General features: G+C 46.7%; 1 protein-coding gene across 1 annotated transcript in view; it reads left to right on the forward strand.

Moving 5' to 3' along the window:
• LZTS1 (leucine zipper tumor suppressor 1) overlaps window positions 1–19,625 on the forward strand; it is a 32,620-nt gene that overhangs the window by 11,336 nt on the left and 1,659 nt on the right. The window contains exons 2-3 of the mRNA XM_033172121.1: window positions 13,768–14,249; window positions 15,861–16,685. Of these exons, the coding sequence (XP_033028012.1) occupies window positions 13,905–14,249; window positions 15,861–16,685 (1,170 nt within the window). The 5' untranslated portion in view covers window positions 13,768–13,904. The remainder of the gene's footprint in view (window positions 1–13,767; window positions 14,250–15,860; window positions 16,686–19,625) is intronic.

Raw genomic sequence — 19,625 nt, forward strand, 5'->3', positions numbered from 1 at the left:
TCTTAGTGATGGGACAAGGGCAGGTCACGAGGCATGCAGAGTTCTGTTCTCAAGCAGAAGGAATTGGCTGTCCCTGCTGCCTCCCAGCATATGCTGCCTAATGACAGGGTCAGCCCTAACCATTGATTCACAAAGGGCGCATTCAGACGTCATTATGATGCCTGGTTAGAATGCTCTTGGCTCTTTCCAATGACCCTTTCACACTGCTATACCTGCAGTGCTGTGGAACTGCAGCTTTTTGGTAGAGCATGAGACTCTTAATCTTTGGGCAAAAATTTCTGGCATTGCAGGGGGTTGGACCAGATGACCCTCGTGGTCCCTTCCAACCCCTACAATTCTATGGTTCTCTGTCACTCTCTTTTCATTCACACCACTGTGTCTGGTGTGATACAAGAACGTGCACCATTGGGCAGTGCCGCCACTCCCTTTCCGCACATGCATGCTTCTGTTGCCCCACAATTCCCCCATGGAAACAGCAAGAAAGAACTCTGTGTTGGCATGCCACCCCAAATTCCATCACTTTACTCCCACAGTTTTGTGGATTAATGGGGTTGCAGATGGATTTCCTGGAAGCACTGACACAGAACTGAGCCCTAAACTTCCAGGTGATTTCCAGAAGTGGCTTTGGTTGCTCAAATATAATGCAGAAATTAAAAATTAGGGGGACATTGGGGAAATGGAATATACTGCCATGTGAATGCAGCCATAGTAATACTTTTATATTTATATTTAAAAAAACAACAACTGAGAAGTGGCATTAATTAAGTGAGAGCCACTTAATTAATTAAGTGAGAGCCAGTGTGGTGTAGTGGTTAAGAGCGGTAGACTCGTAATCTGGGGAACCGGGTTCGCGTCTCCACTCCTCCACATGCACTGCTGGGTGACCTTGGGCTAGTCACAACACTTCTTTGAAGTCTCTCAGCCCCACTCACCTCACAGAGTGTTTGTTGTGGGGGAGGAAGGGAAAGGAGAATGTTAGCCGCTTTGAGACTCCTTCGGGTAGTGAAAAGCGGGATATCAAATCCAAACTCTTCTTCTTCTTCTTCTTCTTCTTCTTCTTAATGAAGCTGGCAAGGGTCTGTTTCCGCTCCCACCCCACCCTGAGCTTGTCATTTCATTGGAGACTGCAGAAGAAGGTACTAACTAATGGAAACTGCAGACGTGGTCAGGCAAGTAAGGCAGATAGGAGAGGTGTTATTGACAGACATCCACCAGCCATGGAATTATGAGATTTCCGCCTTGCGTCCTGGCTGGGATGCGTAGCCCAGCAGCACATTCTATCGAATCTTGATTGTTGAAGTCAATGAGTAGTACCAAGGAACCCAAATAAGTATCACACAAAGCACAAAAGGTGATGAAATGAAATGAGGTTGATAAACAACAACGTAGAGTAGAATAAGATGGGCACCAGCGGCTTAAATGATGTGGTCCTGTCAGAGACTCCAGGGAGTGCTTGCAATCGGTTCCTGGTGGATTTTGTTTCCTGCAGCACATTATTTGGCCACACTGAGAGTGAGAGATGCGTCTTGAGAGACGTGCAACTCCTGGCAGATTTTATAAGAAGGGTTCAGTAGAGATTTCACGTATGCCACGACCAAAGGAGTACAGGAGGACATGAGTCACTGACTCGGGCTCTCCGGAGTTGTAAGGGCACTTGTGCTTGTGGTTTGGGGTGTTTGTGTATCTTCCCTCCAGGACTGATGAAGGAAGGACATTTAAGCACGCCACCAGGAAGGCATAGCCCTGCATCTTCTCCTGCACCCTCTGCCAGGGATGTGGTGAGTTTTTAAAGTGCTAAGAAGCTTACCTTCCGAAAGGTGAAACTGTGTGTTAACAGAAGATTTCCCACATGATGGTGAAATTGCTCAAATGTGATTTTTGAGCTCCAGTCCTATTTCCCCCCTGCGGAGAGGTTTGCTACCTAATTACTTAGAGGTGGGAAGGGAGAAATGGCAACCAGTGCCTAGTTTCCATGGCAACCCCCGGGGCTCAGCTACTAACTTCTCCAATCTAAAATTAAATGGCTCTCCCCCCCCCACCCGCCACTGCCACCCCTTCTTAATACTTAAAGCAGGTAATTTGCTGCAATGAGGACCCACGGGAGCACCGTCAGTGTCACCAACCAGATTGTTAGGTGTGAAGCTTAAGGCGCTCCAAATGGTCTCTCTGGATGCTCCCTGCCACAAACAGAATGTTCTCCACTTCTCTGAGAGGAGAGCTGCCCCACGCTTGGGCATACGACTTGGTTTCCTTTGGAACTGGAGAGTCGTTTGCATTTGTAATTATTTTTTTTAATGAGCAATCGTACAAGCAGGACTTCTGTGGAGGTGGACAGAAGGCACTTGGATTCCCCCAGAAAGCAACTTCCCGGAGAGGGGAAGGACTCTGTAGCTCAGTGGGGGAAACACCTGCCTGGCATGCAGGAAGGTCTTGGGTTCAGCTCCCAACATCTCCAGGTAGAGCCGGGGAAATCTGTTCTTGGAAACCCTAAAGGGCTACCGCCTCCCATTGTAAGCAGTACTGAATTGGCTGGACCAATGGTATGACTTCCAGTGTTCCTAACTTGCGTGGTTGTCTGACTCCAGCTAAAAGTTCAGACACTTCCACATCAACTTGCTAATGCTTTTTTATTTTTAAGTTTTCATGAAAATCCACCAGCATTTTAGTGCAAATTCCTCCTAATATGTACACTTTAGTAAGCAATTTTGCCTGAGAATGATGCATTTTTGTATGTTCTTTTCACAAATACATGCATTTGTTTGCCCCACACTCCCCGAGCGCACCCGTTATTTGATTGAAGAACCGTGTCACAAAATCGGGAGAAGTGCAAATTTTGAATGCTAGCAGAGTTTTGGTTCTCTTATCATTTCAGGAAGTGCAAATTACTAAATTACCTACATGACAATAAACCAAAATTGAATTTCAACCCCCATCCCTACTGTCACACTCTTCTGCCATTTGACTAAAGAAGCTGAGTCAAGGGTCATGTCCTATCTTGCAGTTGGCTAAAAAGGAGCTGCACTGGGCAACTGGTTGCTGCCCTCAGCAAGATACCCTTAAAGACTCGCTTATTGCCACAGAGGAAACACTTGAACAATACAGAAACCTGGACTATGAAACAGGGTGAGGCATGATGCAGGCCTGTCAATATACAAATGGAACCAAGGGGCAGCGGAACTTTCCAACAATGAACTGTAGTTTGGAACCAGTATGTATCCCAGTTTAGTTTGCCTTTACGTGGCTTGGCTGACTTGCTTTACACCTGGAACTTAGGGAACTGACTTACATCAGGCCAGACTGTTCATCTGTCTAGTTCAGTATAGTCTACTCTGACCTGAAGCAGCTCTTTGGGGTCTCAGGCATAATGCCTTTCCCAATACTGGCTTCCAGGTCTGTTTAACAGGAGAAGCCAGGGATCGAACCTGGGGCATTCTGCATGCTATGGAAATAGTTGCATTTAAACATATTCCATCCCAAAAAAGCGAGAAGCTTTACTTTGATGAAAAGTAGAAGGTAAAGGAAAAGGACCCCTGGATAGTTAAGTCCAGTCAAAGGCGACTATGAGGTTGCAACGCTCATCACGCTTTCAAGCAGAGGGAGCCGGCGTTTGTCCACAGACAGCTTTCTGGGTCATGTGGCCAGCATGACTAAACTGCTACTGGTGCAATGGAACACTGTGACGGAAGCCAGAGTGCATGGAAATGCCGTTTATCTTCCTGCCGCAGCGGTAACTATTTATCTGCTTGCGCTGGTGTGCTTTCGAATTGCGAGGTTGGCAGAATCTGGGACAGAGCAACAGGAGCCCACCCCGTCGCGGGGATTCGAACTGCTGACCTTCTGATCGGCAAGCCCAAGAGTCTCAGTGGTTTAGACCACAGCACCACCTGAGTCCCATGAAAAGTAGAATTCTTAGTAGGCCTGCCACTTCCCGTAGAGCAGGCACGTCCAACAGGTAGATCGTGATCTACCAGTAGATCACTGGATGTCTGTGGTAGATCACTGGCTCCCCCCAAAGAAGCTCAACAACTTTGGCTCCCCTAAAAAAGCTCAATATTTTTGCCCTGTACCCCGAAAACGGGCTTTCCTTCTCCCTAAAAAAAACAAAAACTGAACAACTTTGATCTTAATGCCTAAAAAACGGGCCTTCCTCCTCCCCCCAAAAAAGCTGAACAACTTTGACCTGAACCCCCAAAAAGGGGGTAGATCACTGCCAGTTTTTAACTCTGTAAGTAGATCGCAGTCTCTTGGGAGTTGGCCACCCCTGCCGTAGGGTAACGAAACATGGATTCCCAGGTCCCAAAGATCCAGCCAACCCTTAAGAGGAAACAAAAGAGGCACAATTAGTGACAACTCAATTGCAGTATTAGTTGCACATCAGCTGGGAAAGCGAGAGGCTCCCTGTAATTTAATACACAGAAATCAACACCCTTCCCTGGCATATTTAGCTAGGGCTTATGGGGGTGTTCCCACTGTGCCACAAAGATGAAGGATGTTCCGGATGTGAGTGGGCCTAATGTTCTAGGGGTGAATCATTGTAGGGACTTAGATTTAGCATGCTGCAGTCTTTCTCATCTCTCTGATCGTGATGAAAGTTGTTGCTGCATCAGGGGAAACGGAGTTAATCGGAGGCAGCCAATGCAGTGCCCTGCCAATGTGGTTGGGTCATGACGCCAATAACCCCCAACCATGCCATGCTAACTGGAAGACTTGTGGAAGTTGTGGTTCAAAACATCTGGTGAGCAGCACCAACTTGGGAAAGTCTGATATAAGTTGGCACAACATCGGTGGAGAATTGGGCTCAAACTCCAGCAGCAGTTACTGCACTAGTTATCATATCCCAAGGCTGCTCCCTCTAATGTGTTTATTACACATATAATCATAGAACTGTAGAGTTGGAAGGGACCCCGAGGGTCATCTAGTCCAACCCCCTGCAATGCAGGAATCTCAGCTAAAGCATCCATGGCAGATGGCTATCCAAGCTTTGGTTAAATGCCTTCAAGGAAGGAGAGGCCACCACCTCCTGTCGAACAGCTCTTTCTGTCAGAAAGTGTTTCCTGATGTTTAGTTGGAATCTCCTTTCTTGTAAATTCAAGCCATTGGTTCAAGTCCTGCCCTCCAGGACAGGAGAAAACAAGCTTGCTCCATCCTCCATTTGACAGTCATTCAGATATTTGAAGGTGACTATCATACCTCCTGTCATAGGCTATGCTAAATGTTTGTCACTGATTTAGTTTAACATGGATTATTCACATAGGTTTATATCCCTGCCATTCAAGGCAAAATACCTTCACAAAGCAGCTCGCGATATAGCAAATTGAGTATAAATACCTTTAAAAAACATTTTTTTTAAAAAAATCAGTTTTTTTTTATTTAGCAGAATTTATATACTGTCCTGTTTAATCGTGAAAACCTCTAAGTAGCTGTTTAGTAATAATACAGTCATACCTCATGTTACGAACACCGCGTGTTGCGTTCGTCGCAGGTTACGAACGCACTGAACCTGGAAGTACCGGAACGGGTTACTTCTTGTTTCAGCAGTTCGCGCATGTGCAGACGTGCAAAACGACATCATGGGCAGCAGCACCAAATCGCGTCGCGCACATGCGCGGATTCCGTTCGTAACCAGAGGTACCACTGTAATAACAAAATATCTTCCTGTTCTACAACTCAGTATGTGATCATAGAGAAGTTTAGGAGAAGAGGGGTCCTGATTCAGAGAAGAAATTTGGACTGGACCATCATTAGAGATGTGTATCCTGAAAGAGCTCCCCCATGTTCTGGTTTGGTCCCACTGCAATGGGCATCAGTTGCTGTTCCACAGTTGCAGTCTTGTACAGGCAATGAGAATGTGGCCATCGTATGTGGACTAGGAGTTCTTGACGAGCCAGTTAAGCTCTCTTTGGAGAACCCTGTAACCCATGCCAGGACTGTGTGACCCAGCTCAGCTTTCTTATTTCTGTACTTGGGCTCCTAGCAGACACTGTTGGCGTGGAAGAAAAAGGTTGGAGTGGAGGATGTCAGTGCTGACAGACACAGGACCAGGCTGGCTTACTCTTCAGTGAAACTGCGAGGATTATATCCAAATGCTAGTGTGACTCGGCATAGACCCATTGAAGTAAGTAAATAGACATGGCTAAACTTTGGTTCAGTAATTTCAGTGGGTCTACTCTGAGTTAATCTTTAAGGCGGGGATGGGGAATCTCAGGCCTGGGGGCCAACTGCGACACTCTAGATCATGAGTAGGCAAACTAAGGCCCGGGTACCAGATCTGGCCCAATCGCCTTCCAAATCCAGCCCGCGGACGTTCCAGGAATCAGTGTGTTTTTACATGAGTAGAATGTGTCCTTTTATTTAATATGCATCTCTGGGTTATTTGTGGGGCCTGCCTGGTGTTTTTACACAAGTAGAATGTGTGCTTTTATTTAAAATGCATCTCTGGGTTATTTGTGGGGCATAGGAATTCTTTTATAGAATAGAATCATAGAGTTGGAAGAGACCACAAGGGCCATCCAGTCCAACCCCCTGCCAAAGCAGGAAACACCATCAAAGCATTCCTGACAGATGGCTGTCAAGACTCCGCTTAAAGACCTCCAAAGAAGGAGACTCCACCACACTCCTTGGTAGCAGATTCCACTGTTGAACAGCTCTTACTGTCAGGAAGTTCTTCCTAATGTTTAGGTGGAATCTTCTTTCTTGTAGTTTGAATCCATTGCTCCGTGTCCGCTTCTCTGGAGCAGCAGAAAACAACCTTTCTCCCTCCTCTGTATGACATCCTTTTATATATTTGAACATGGCTATCATATCACCCCTTAACCTTCTCTTCTTCAGGCTAAATATACCCAGTTCCCTAAGCCGTTCCTCATAAGGCATCATTTCCAGACCTTTGACCATTTTGGTTGCCGTCCTCTGGACACGTTCCAGCTTGTCAGTATCCTTCTTGAACTGTGGTGCCCAGAACTGGACACAGTACTCCAGGTGAGGTCTGACCAGAGCGGAAAACAGTGGTACTATTACTTCCCTTGATCTAGATGCAGCCCAGAATTGCATTGGCTTTTTTAGCTGCTGCATCACACTGTTTCCCCCCAAAAAATATAGTCCGCCCCCCACAAAGTCTGAGGGACAGTGGACTGGCCCCCTGCTGAAAAAGTTTGCTGACCCCTGCTCTAGATCTCTCAACCTTTCCTCAGGACACCCCCCTTACTGACCCTGCCCTAAATATTAGGATCTCTCTCTCGATCTCTCGATCTGTCTCTGTCTCAGCATAGACTGAGCCCTTCATTAAACTGGATGTTGGGCGAAGCAGGATGCCGGAGTAAGGAGAAGTCTGACTTGGTATTAAAGCCGTGATGTCTGCATTGGTCAAAAATCCATGTTTGTTGTATAGTTTTAGGAGGGACATGGCGCTGAGTGCTGTCATGAAGGGTGTCTGCACTTCAGAATTGTTCCACTGAGTTTGTAAACTGTGTGTGCACATCGCCACAGGTGTCGGCTTCAAAACTGCGTTCTCTCTTGCATGTGAGAGTGAGGAGGGAAAGCCTCTGCTAAAACGGTGCCTGTCATCTGTGGCCTTCATGAGATGCTTAGTCCGTGTACACACCTTCCATTTTAAGCACATTACTCTGCCCAAAGAATCCTGGGGACTATGGTTACCCCTGCAAAGCTACAGTTGCCAGCACCTTTAACAAACTATAGTTTCTAGGATTCTTCAGTGGAAGTCATTGCTTTCAATGTTTGGTGTGTGCACAACCTTCTGTTAAAAATAGCATACAATTATTGGGGCAGGGGGATGTTGCCCAGTTAATTGGGGGTGCCTTTTGGTCTTGGATTTATTCTTTTAAACCCCATGCTTGTGTCCGTAGCCTACTATAAAGACTTCTCATTCAATGGATGGTTCTCTGCAGCAGTTGTGTCCATTCCTAGCTCTGATCCTCGATGCCGGATCCATTCCTTGCTTTGATAATGAGGCCGCCGGTGGGCGTGGATTCTCCCAAATGCTCTTCATTGAACTAACATGAAATACGATGAACTCCCAGCCTATTTGAGCAGCTGTAAGATGCAATTCAGTCTGAAGTGCTCTCTCTCACTTAATGACAGATCGCGGTGGTACGCGTGGGTGTTTGTGCGGGTGTGCTTTGTGAATTCCCAACTGAATGCCCTCGTTGCCCACAATCAAAATAATCCCAAGCGAATATAAGCAAAATGAATGAGGCTGATGAATTAGAGTGAATGAGCGTCTTGTAATGGGGTCCCTTCATCCACTCTGAAAGACAATTAAGCACCCGCTCCCTCAATGGGTGCCTGTTTAAATTCATTTCCCACAAATGCAAATGGAGGGCAGAGGAGAAGGGAGGATCTGCAATTGCCTCTGTTGGGATGAGGGTCACTGGCATCTGCAGGATTGCCTAGCAGGGGTGCCCAAACTTTTTTCAAAGAGGGCTGGACTTGATGAAGTGAACATGCGTGAGGGCCGACCAAAGTTGTTGGACTTTTTTTAAGATTGAAGTTGTTGAGTTTTTTTTAGGATTCCCCCCCCCCCCAGGAGAAAGACTGCCACAGGGGCCAGATTAAACTGACTGGTGGGCCGGATTACGCCCCCGAAGCAGACTGTGGACATGCCTGGACTCTAGGCTCACCTTCCTTCTCCTGGAACAGGCATCTCATGGGTTATAAACAAATGCAGCCCTAGAGCTCGGGGCCATTCAGTGAAGCTTAATGTTGGAAGATACTGGGCAGGAAAAACAAAGCACTTCTTCACACAGGACATGGCAGAACTATGGAATTTGCCCCCACAATAATTCTTTCTTTAGTTATTTCTGAATGTTAAGAGGATTTACAAGCATATCACAAATCTGTTTTAAAAGCAATGAGGAAAAAAAAAAAACACCAGCTGAAGATAGGTGTTTACTTTGTATCATTTTTAAACCTAAGACGTAGATCCTGCTGGAAAAGATTGCCAAAACAAAGACATATTCAGTTCTTTTCATGAAGTACGACTAGTGGTTGCCTGGTTTATCTCAGCGGAACAGGGGCAGCCATACTGAATAGTACTGTGAAGCAGGCTTCTGATATTTTGGGGACTTGAAGGAGAAACTCCAAGTTGTGTGGTGATACAAAGCAGTTTCCTCTAAAAATGCATTTTGTACATGCATTTCACTATTTATATGCATTGTTATGCACGCTTTACCCTAGTACGTATCACTCGGCTGGAGAGCTGCACTGCAAAATTCAGAGAAGTGTGAATGTTTCAGTCTGCATATTATTTCAGAGAGCATGAGTTAGGCACATGCAAACCGAATTGAGTTTCTCCCTCCTCCCTAGAGGCAGCGTTCCGATATTTGTGCTTGAGCACAGAAATGAGCAGTGTGGCTTTCGGTGACCTTCTAACAAGCCCTGCATATGGCCTGTTATCCTACCCCTCCCCCTTTGCATTGATTAATTGCATTAACAGGCTCTTGAATATCCAGTTAAGGGTCATCCAGCTGGAGGCGAGTGCGGCTCCTGCCTCTCAGCATACAGAATACGTTCCAGGCCCTGCCCCTTTTATTACATCCAGCTCTCGCGGCTCCCTAATATATATGCAAGGCCAGGTGCTCTTGGCTGCTAGGGACTCCATATGCTCACACCAGCACACTCTGTACCCACCAGATAAAATCTCAGCGGTCTTCAAATCCCATTCTGGCACTTGCACACCGACACGTGTGCACACACCCCAATTTGCATCATAAAGAGTTAGCTCTTCGCGTGCTTCTTTCTCCTTCCCCGGGCCACTGTATCATAATGGGCTGTCAATACGGCAGGCCTGACGCTGGGCAATCTCTTCGGCAGCTGGGACAAAGGCTTCTGCCATGCCCCAGCTGACAGGGAATAAGAAGGAGAAGATAAGCCCCATCCCATTTTGATTTAATTGTCTTTAACCCTCCGAATCAGGCTAGGCTGGGGCCAGACAATGAGACAACTTAGTTCTGCTGTCTTAGAAAAGGCAAGAGGCGGAGAACGATCTCCGTCCAGGGCTGGAAAATGTTTGATGGAAATAGCATGGTCTGTGGACCCTGGAGATGGCTAGGTTTGTTTTATTTAAAAGCATTTGTGGACTGCTAAGTATTTTAGAAATCTCTAAAATAGAAAAATGAACAATATCATTAAAACAAAACAACATAAGGGCAAATAAAACAAAAATCCAGGGGATTCAGGCACATAAAAGAGATTACTAAAAGACATAAGAGCCCTGCTAGAACACGCCAGAGGACCGTTCAGTCTAGGATCCTGTTCACACAGCCAACTAGATGCCCCTAGGAAGCCCGCAAACTGAATCTAAGTGCAAAAGCGTTAGAAATTAGTGAGGTGCTGGGTGCATTTTGCGACTGGCGCAGGTCCTGTTGCGACCATGTGGAGATCTCTGGATGCCAGGTCGGCGACGGGTATCTCCACCCTTCCAGCTTTCTTAAGCAGTAAGCAGAAGAGCTTGTTCACTGCATTTATTTTCCTCCAAGGAGTATGTGGTTTAACCCCCCCCCCCCAGTTAATCCCAACAGTGACCCTGCGAGGTAGGCTAGGAGGGGCTGCTACTGACTCCAAGGTCACCCAGTGAGCTACAGGACTGAGTGGGGATTTGAACCCTGATCTCCCAGCTCCTATTGTGGTGCTCTAATCATTACAGCATACTGGCTTCCTAGAGTACTTCCTCATGGGGCAGCTCTATAAATTAAGTAGGTAAATACATATGGGGAATAAATATGGGGAAAGCAAAATGCTACTCAGAGAAGGATATTTTCCTGAAAGCTTGAAAAAAAATGGTCTGGATTTTTTTATTTGATTTAATGTGTTGCAAACCATTTTGAGATCCCCCCCTTTGAAATATAAAGTGGTCTAGAAATGAATAATAAAAATCAAAATAAATGTTACTGCAAAAAAAGGCACCTGGACATTCAGTTGTGACGACCGTATTGTTTTTATTTTGATTATGTATTTTGTGGTTTTATATTTTGATTTTCTTCTGTGAATCACCCTGAGACGTCCATGTATAGGGCAGTGTATTATTATTATTAATTAATGTAAGCAGTGAGGAGATGGGCATCCCATCTTCAACTTTCTTTGTGCTCTGCCTACTTTGGTGGCTTGGACCCAGAGGGAGAATATGAGTGGTGCCTTGGAGAGCCTTTTGGCACATCCACCTGAGTATTGTGTACACTGGCTGGCCTTAGCATTCCAGGATTTCAGGTAGAGAGCCTCTCCCCTTTCCCTAAACAGGAAGCCCACCTAGGGACTTCTCGGAACCTGAAGCCATCACTGTCCATTCTAGTGAACTACTGTAGCTTTAAGGGAAAGGGCTGCAGATCAGCGGTAGAGCATCTGTTTTGCATGCAGGAGGTCCCAAGTTAAGTCCTTAGCATGTGAAGGTAGGGCCTGGAGAGACGCCTGCCTGTGTCGACCGGGGGCAACCTGCTGATTGCTGGGCAAAAGTGCTGGGAAGAGCCACAGTTTAGTGGCAGAGCATCTGCCCTGCAAAGAGGAGGTCCTATGTTCAATCCCTGTGGGTATCTCCAGCTCGGGTTGGGAAAGACTCCTGCCTGCAATCCTGGAGAGCCACTGCCAGTCAGTGTAGACAATACTGAGCTTGATGGACCAATGGTCTGACATAAGGCAGCTTCCTTCCAGTGGTGGTTGGGCTTGATGGGAGTTTGACACATTAGCTCCCCAAGAAGAAGGAGAAGGAGAAGAAGAAGAAGAAAACTGAACTAGATTGACCAACTGTCTTGAGGCAGCCTCCCCTATTCCTTTGTGAACATGTTAAGAGACAGTTGTGGGGAGCAGAGGAGTGGGGAGGTGGCAAACAGAAAAATCTACGACCAGAACCAGGTCGAAAAGTGAGCAAGCAGGAGGCGTCTCTGTTCTGCAGTTTCCTCTTCCTGACGACATTTTTCTGCCATCAGTCACAGCCACCCTTTCCAGCTTCCTCTGCAAACTTTATCCTCCCACACAGAGACTTCTGCAGCTGCAACAGCCTACAAGACTTAAAAAATAATAATGGGTGGGATGCTGGCAGCGGGGTGGGGGACAGTGGTGGAAGGAAGGGGGAGTTTCTTTTATACAGGTACTGCCATTTTGTCTACATTCCAAATTTGGGGTGGCAGGGAGAGAGAAAGCAAAAACAAAGCCCAGTCCCTGCCAGGGAGATGGAGACAGCCTCCCTAACGCCCGCAGTATGGAGAGCAGAAAAGCTTTTAGTGGTTTTTAGTGGAGCAGCTTCCGTTCCATCTCCCTGCTGCAATGAATCAGCCTCCAAAGCACGCCCCCCCTTTCCACCCCCTCCCCTTCTCCAAGGCACCTGGATGGAGGTCATTTTGATTCCTGCAACTCTGCTCCACCCTCTTTAACCTTTAGGTGTGCACCAGGAAAGCATTTCCTCCTTTCTCTCACCAGTTGATGACCGAGGCACACTGGGTTGATTGAGGTGCTTTAAAGCCCCAGGGAAAGGGGAAATATATAGGATACGAGCGCTGAGCTGTAATGACGGCAATGACACACTGCGCCTTTGAGAATGGTATACAAGACATGAGTTGTAATTAAGAACTGCAACAGCATCCATTTTGGAGCAGATCAAAAAGTGCTGAATGTTGTAGGGGAAGCGCAGAGCAAAGGGGTTATTTGGGAATAAAGATGAAACTACCGTGGCTAAGCTTCACTCTAGAGCTTTGATTATGAAGCTTTGATTCAGGGGATTCAGGGGGAGGGGAGGGGAGGGGATCTCTACCGGACCAGGCTGTTCATTGGAGTTGGTTGCCCAGAACAAGTGATGGGCAAATCTGTCAGTTTTGGTTCCTCTTAGTTTCTCATTTTTCAAGTCTTACGTTTTCGGTCCTCATAACCACTTTTTAATGCACCTTTGCCTAAGATACACAAATTTTCAAAGCAACTTCCTCTAAAATTTCCTCTAAAACCACATTTTTCTATGTTATTTTCACTAACGTATGCATTTTTGTACACATTGCCTGGTTGGAGAACTTTATTACAAAAATCAGAGGAAAATCAGTTTCTAAGGATGACTGTGCTTTGGTTGCATGACGCTTTAAAAAAAGACAATGTTATGCCCTGCAGGTGCTGATGGACACTTCCCATCACCCCTGACTATCAAGTATGTTGGCTAGAGGGCAAAAAAATTGGTTACTCCTTATATATCTTGACTTTACACAGTTTGTTTAAATTCTGGCTGGCCTTTTCAGGACCATGGAGAGCTCCCAGTAAGTTGGTTGTTGCTCCCTGGACATTATACAGTAAATCACAAAGGGATGTTGCTTCAGCCAAGATCTCAAGTTATCAAAAGCAATGCCTATTCTGCAATTGGCAGCACCATACTGACAAAGCTGACTGTGCTCTTTGCCCAGTTCCACAACCTCTGGCTTCTGTGTGGCAGGGGAATCACCACTGGGGATTCATACTCAGAGTCTGAGGAAGGCAAAGGGACCATGTTCCTGAGGTTGGGAGGAGACATTAAAGGTTCCCTACTTTGTAGGGCGCCCTGTATCCCTTTCTCATTGGCGTCTTCCCAAGAGGAAGTGGGGTTCTGGGGTTTGCCACTCTCATTTATCAGATGGGATGCCAAGTCTGAGAGATGGTGACTTACCCAACACCATATGATGTGTCAACGACAGAGGTGGGACTTGGACTTAAGTTTCCTCCATATCCATTGTGACTGTTTTCTGAGCGGGCTTATGTTAGGCACCTTGGCCCGTTCTCACCAATCCTCATTTCTTTCTCACCTTTTCTCAGGTTTATTGCTCCTTGGCACAGCAAGGCTTCTGCTATGACCACAACACCAGCCTTCTCTCCCAACAGTGAGGACATTCTCTTAGAAGACCCACCCAGGGTGCCCTCCCTTCTGTGCATGCCCTCCACCCAGGACGATCATGGGAAGTGTCAGTAGCCTAATCTCTGGCCACAGCTTCCACAGCAAACACTGCCGGGCATCCCAGTACAAGCTGCGCAAGTCTTCCCACCTGAAGAAGCTGAACAGATATTCAGACGGACTGTTGAAATTTGGCTTCTCTCAGGAAACTGTTCACAATAAGTCCAGCTCCAAGGGCAACAAGAATGAAGACTTTTTTTACATCAAGGTCAACCAGAAGGCTCACCGGACGGACTACACCCCGCTCTCTGGGGGGGAGCTGGGAGGCCAGGCTGGGAGGAGCAGTGTGGACTTTGGCACCACGACGCCACCCAAACTGAAGCCAGTCTCCAACCAGATAGAACTAGTGAGTTGTATGAAACCTGGCCCGTGTATACCAAAAGATCTCACTTGTGCTAACTGAAGAAGAACCCTGGTGGATCAGGGCAGAGGTCTGTTCCGCCCAGCATTGTGTTTTCCACAGTAGCCAACTAGATGTCTCGGGGAAATCCACAAAGTAGGACACGAGGACAGTCGCTGTCTCCCACAGTTCTCCCCCAAGAACTGGTCTTTTAGAGGGGGCCTTGCCTCTGAACCAAGGCTCTGACACAGGGAAAGAAAATATTTCCGTTACCCTGATGTCTTGCATGGGGGCTTCTGGTTGGCTACTGTGGCAAAAGAGGAAGCTGGACTAAGTGAATTATTGGAGAGATCCAGCCAACCTTTTCTTACATCCTTGTGTAAAGATGTGATCTGATCTGGTCGAGTGGTAGTACAATTTGTGCTTGCAATCATGCACAATCAACCTTCAGATAAGTAGGCCTCAGTATGTTCAGACCCAGGACCCATCTTTAATTGCAAAATGCATTTTGGGGGGTGGGGAGTTACCCTTTATTTATATGGTGGTGGGGGTGCTGCTGTTGGGACCCATGACTCAGTGCATTGGGGGCTGACCCACCCAGCTGATCAGTGAATTAAGGTGGCATAAATGTTCTTTCTCGGCTGCCACCCATCCAGGCACTGACCAAACCCAGACCTGCTTAGTTTCAGCAAAGTGTTGACCTCATGTACCTTAAATCTGTTTTTAAAAACAACCACCACCAAATGGAAGATTTAATCAACTGACATGGCATCCCACCATGCCTGCTGGTTTCTGTGCCAGGGCTGATGCCTGCAGTCAGCAGCAAATGGCTATGTTCTGCCTCCTCAGAGACAGAGTGCTAGGAATTGCTGGAAACTGCAAGTTAGCAGAGCGCTGTTGCCCTCAGGTCCTGCTTTTGGTTTTCCCAAAGGCAACTGGTTGGCCACTGTAAGAACAAGATGTTGGACCATGTGGGCCTTTGGCCAGATCCAGCAGGACTCGAACTATGTTCTTTTGTTCTTCTCTCTTAAACACCACCCCCTCCGATCCCCATGCCTTCCTCTGTATTGCCCTCTCTCCTTTGTATGGCATCTTTGAGGCTTCCTGTATTGGCTCATTCCTTACCACACTGTTGTAAGAACTTAGGCCAGTGGCTTATCTGGTCCAGCATCCTGTTCTCACCGCGGCCAACCAGATGCCTGTAGGAAACATGCAAGCAGGATCTGAGCCCTCTCTCCTCCTGTAGCTTCCAGCAACTGGTATTCAGAAGCATTACTACCTCAAACTGCATCCTTTCCTTCCCCTCTCCCCCACTCCATTCTGCCTTTTGCTTAAGGGCTACCTCTCTCACCGCTTCCTGAAGACTCCACATCTCTTCTCTTAGTCCTCTACTGCTCCTCTTCCTTTTTATTGCCTTCTCTTTTGTAGCTCCCCCTCTCTTTGCATGTCCAGGTTTTAACTTGAGGGCACTGGGTTTTGTTTTTTTTAAAAAAGGATTCTTTATAAATTTCCCACTCCTTTCTGAACTTTTGGTTTGGCTGTCTCCTAATTGTCTCCGTCACCTTTGCCAGTTCCTGTACCCCCAGTAATTATCCTGTTTCTTTTTTTTTTTCGCAGCCCACTGACAAGAGTGCTACGAGGCCCACAGCCTTCAAGCCCGTGCTCCCTCGCTCCAGCACAGTCCTCCACTCTTCCCCAGAGCACGGCAACCATGTTCCCCAGAAGCTCCAATCGCAGGAGAAAGCCAAGGATGCGGATGCTAAGCCTGCTCTGTGCTCCGGAGGACTGTCAGACTCTGGAAGAAACTCCATGTCTAGCCTCCCCACGCACAGTACAGCCAGCAGCTACCAGTTGGACCCCCTTGTCGCTCCCGTGGGACCCATCAACCGATTTGGGGGCTCTGCCTTGAACATCACTCAGTGCGCCATCCTGCAGGACAGTAACATGATGAGCCTGAAGGCCTTGTCCTTCTCGGATGGGGGCACCAAGATCCTGAACCCTGGCAAAATGTCTGCTCCTCCCCACCCCGGCGAGAAGAACTCCTGTGTCCGCTCGCCGATCTCCACGGAGGAGTCTGCCATCCAGGAGCTGGAGCAGAAGCTTCTGGAGAGGGAGGGGGAGCTGCAGGAGCTGCAGTGCAGCTTTGAGGAGAAGGAGATCGCCTCCTGCCAAAGCTACGAGGAAAAGCAGAGGCGCTGCAGGGACGAGATGGAAGGGCTGAAGCAGAAATGCAACAACAGACTCAAGCAGACGTCGCAGAAGAGCCACAGGGCGCAGCAGCTGCTGCAGCTGCAAGTGTTCCAGCTGCAGCAGGAGAAGCAGCAGCTCCGGGAGGAACTGGCCAACCTGATGAAGGAGCAGGACCTCCTGGAGGCCAAGCTGAGGTCCTATGAGAAGGAAAAGACCAACTTTGCCCCAGCGCTGGAGGAAACTCAGTGGGAGGTGAGGCTCAGCTCCATCCTAATAGGGAAAAGCTTGCGCCGCGATGGGGTGGGAATGTGTTGTGCATGGGTACACAGAGGGAGTAAAGGATGTGTTGCCACCACAAGTCAGGCAAGCGTAGGTACCAAAATGGTGCTCACATACAGGTGAAACTCGAAAAATTACAATATTGTGGAAAAGTCAATTTATGTAACCAATTGTTTTCATTAGCTACTGGAGTTTAATATATGACATAGACTCACGACATGCAAAGCGAGATATGTCAAGCCTTTGTTTGTTATAATTGTGATGATTTTGGCGTTCAGCTGATGAAAACCCCGAAGCTGAGATTGTTAATTTGGGGTTATCATCAGCTGTACGCCATAATCATCACAATTATAACAAATAAAGGCTTGACATATCTCGCTTTGCATGTCATGAGTCTATCTCATATATTAGTTTCACCTTTTAAGTTGAATTACTGAGAGAAATGAACCTTTCCACGATATTCTAATTTTTCGAGTTTCACCTGTAAGTTTCATCTAATTGGGCTGGCCTGAGCCACTGAAAGGACCTCCTCCTGTTATGCAGCTACTCCCTTTGGTATGTCACATTCATAAAATGAATTGTAGTTAACATTGCCAGTTCTTTCGTTGATGTGATATTCATTATCATCATCACCATCACTTTCATTGGGTTGAAACCAAGAGGAGTCATGGTTGACTCACTGAAATTAATGGACATGACTAACTTGGGCCCATTAACTTCAGTGGGTGTGCTGGAAGTTTGCCGGTTACTTTTTTGGGATGAAATATTGCTATGTTTATACAGTCATTTTATTGCATTGGAACAAAAATCAGGAGAGCACTAGAGGTTCATAATTCAATGAAGAGCTAGTTGTTTAGCGCCATCAGTGTGCATGGAGCTTAACGGAGTTCAAGAGGGAAGGTCCCTGCCCCCAGGAGCTTACAAACTTCAACCTAGAAGAGGAGAGAAACAGAAGTAGGGGGTAAACAGAGAAGCAACCTGCTTAGACTGAGTTATAGCAAGAGAGAGAACTAGGCAGTTGTGCCAAAGGCTTCACCAAAAAGGTTGATTTTAAGGAGGGGTTGAATTAATTAATGTAGCTTCATGCTCTACAAATCCATGACATACCTCAAGAAGTCATATTCAGGCCAAGTTGAAATGAACAAAGCAACTGCATTTTTCCTTCATGTTATAATGCATGAACATGAAACATACGCAGGATTAACTGTCTTTGCTTTCTGAAAAAGAACCTGAGAACTGCCTGCTATTCCCACATAATGAAACCGAACACATCATATCATAGTTTAGGAGGCCTTTTCCTTAAAGATCACTTTGTTCTTAAGGAGTCCTACTTGGGGTTAATGTTAGGATTGCTGCATCCAAGTTAAGTTATATATTTTGCGCAGTCATGCACAAAAGTTATATATTTTGCGCAGTCATGCAAATTTCCCAAGATGTGGGCTGTAAATGGCAAATATCTGAAATGGGTAAGGGACCTAAGGCCTGAGGCTGCAGGCTTCCAGTCCCCTTTATTTGGCCCTCAGGCCACACCCTCCTTCATTGCTTTTGCCTGGCTGGAATATGCCCCTGTATTGGGATAATATCTCTGCCTTGCCCGGAAGGCAGATGGAGAGCTGTGGTGCATGGGTGCACACACTTCTAAAAACACACTTGTCTTTAGAAACCTCCAACTTTTGATTCACTGTACAATAATGCTCCATCTACTTTTCCCACAGTTGCTATGCAGCCCCACAAGAAGGGAATATGGCCCTCAGGCTGGAAAAAAAACCCAATCTAAAGTTAAATTTCAGGTCTCTTAAGATGCTTTTGTTGAACTGAGAATGCAGTGCTTAGGAGTGCTCAGTGCTTGGAGAATGCAGTGCTTGAGGGACTGAAAATGCAATGCTTTTAGAGGGTTAGGCTTCAACTGGGAGGGTGGCCTTGGGTCAGTAGTTGTCTCTTAGCCCAACCTTTCTCATAGCCCTTTTGTGAGGATAAAGGGAAAGGCACTGCAGATGTAGTCCTGAGGTCTCTGGCAGAAGGGTGGCATCAAAATGTAATAAATGTAATAGAGCCAGTGTGGTGTAGCGGTTAAAAGCGGTGGATTCGTAATCTGGTGAACGGGGTTCGCGTCTCCGCTCCTCCACATGCAGCTGCTGGGTGACCTTGGGCTAGTCACACTTCTCTGTAGTCTCTCAGCCTCGCTCACATCACAGAGTGTTTGTTGTGCGGGAGGAAGGGAAAGGAGAATGTTACCCACTTTGAGACTCCTTAGGGTAGTGATAAAGTGGGACATCAAATCCAAACTCTTCTTCTGGCAGAAGGGTGGCATCAAAATGTAATAAACAAATGCTGTAGCATTTTGACGATTCCACACACCCCACATCACCATCTTAAAAGGTCTAGACATGACAGCATTCTGTATTGGCTATTCCGGTTATTGACTGCCTTTTACCAGGAGAGTTTAAAATCCAAAGAATATTTGGATTTTATTTGGAAACGGAATGAACAGCTGATAGAATTAAAACAATCCAGAATAAAACAAATTCAAGCTTCCAGGGAAATAATTCAGATCCTTCTCTAAGTGACATTTCGCTCTCCCCATATTTGTTTACCTGCTTAATTTCTATAGCTGCCCCATAGCAGAAAGACTCTAGGAGGCCAGTGTGGCGTAGAGGTTAGAGTGTCAGGCTAGGATCTGGGAGTTCAGGGTTCAAATCCCCACTCAGTCATGAAGTCACAGCCTCTTAGCCAACCTCACAGGGTCATTGTAGGGATTAACTGGGGAGTGGGGTGAACCCTGCACCCCTTGGCGAAAAAGGTGGGTTGTGAATAAGCCTAAAACAATCAATCAGAAACTCAACAGTAAAAAAAAAGAAATAAAAACACTGGAGGCATGGGAAACCATGCAGTAGTTCAGAAAGCGGGTAGCCA

Source organism: Lacerta agilis, chromosome 15 (assembly GCF_009819535.1).
Source record: "Lacerta agilis isolate rLacAgi1 chromosome 15, rLacAgi1.pri, whole genome shotgun sequence".
In the NCBI taxonomy this organism is placed as follows: Eukaryota; Metazoa; Chordata; class Lepidosauria; order Squamata; family Lacertidae; genus Lacerta; species Lacerta agilis.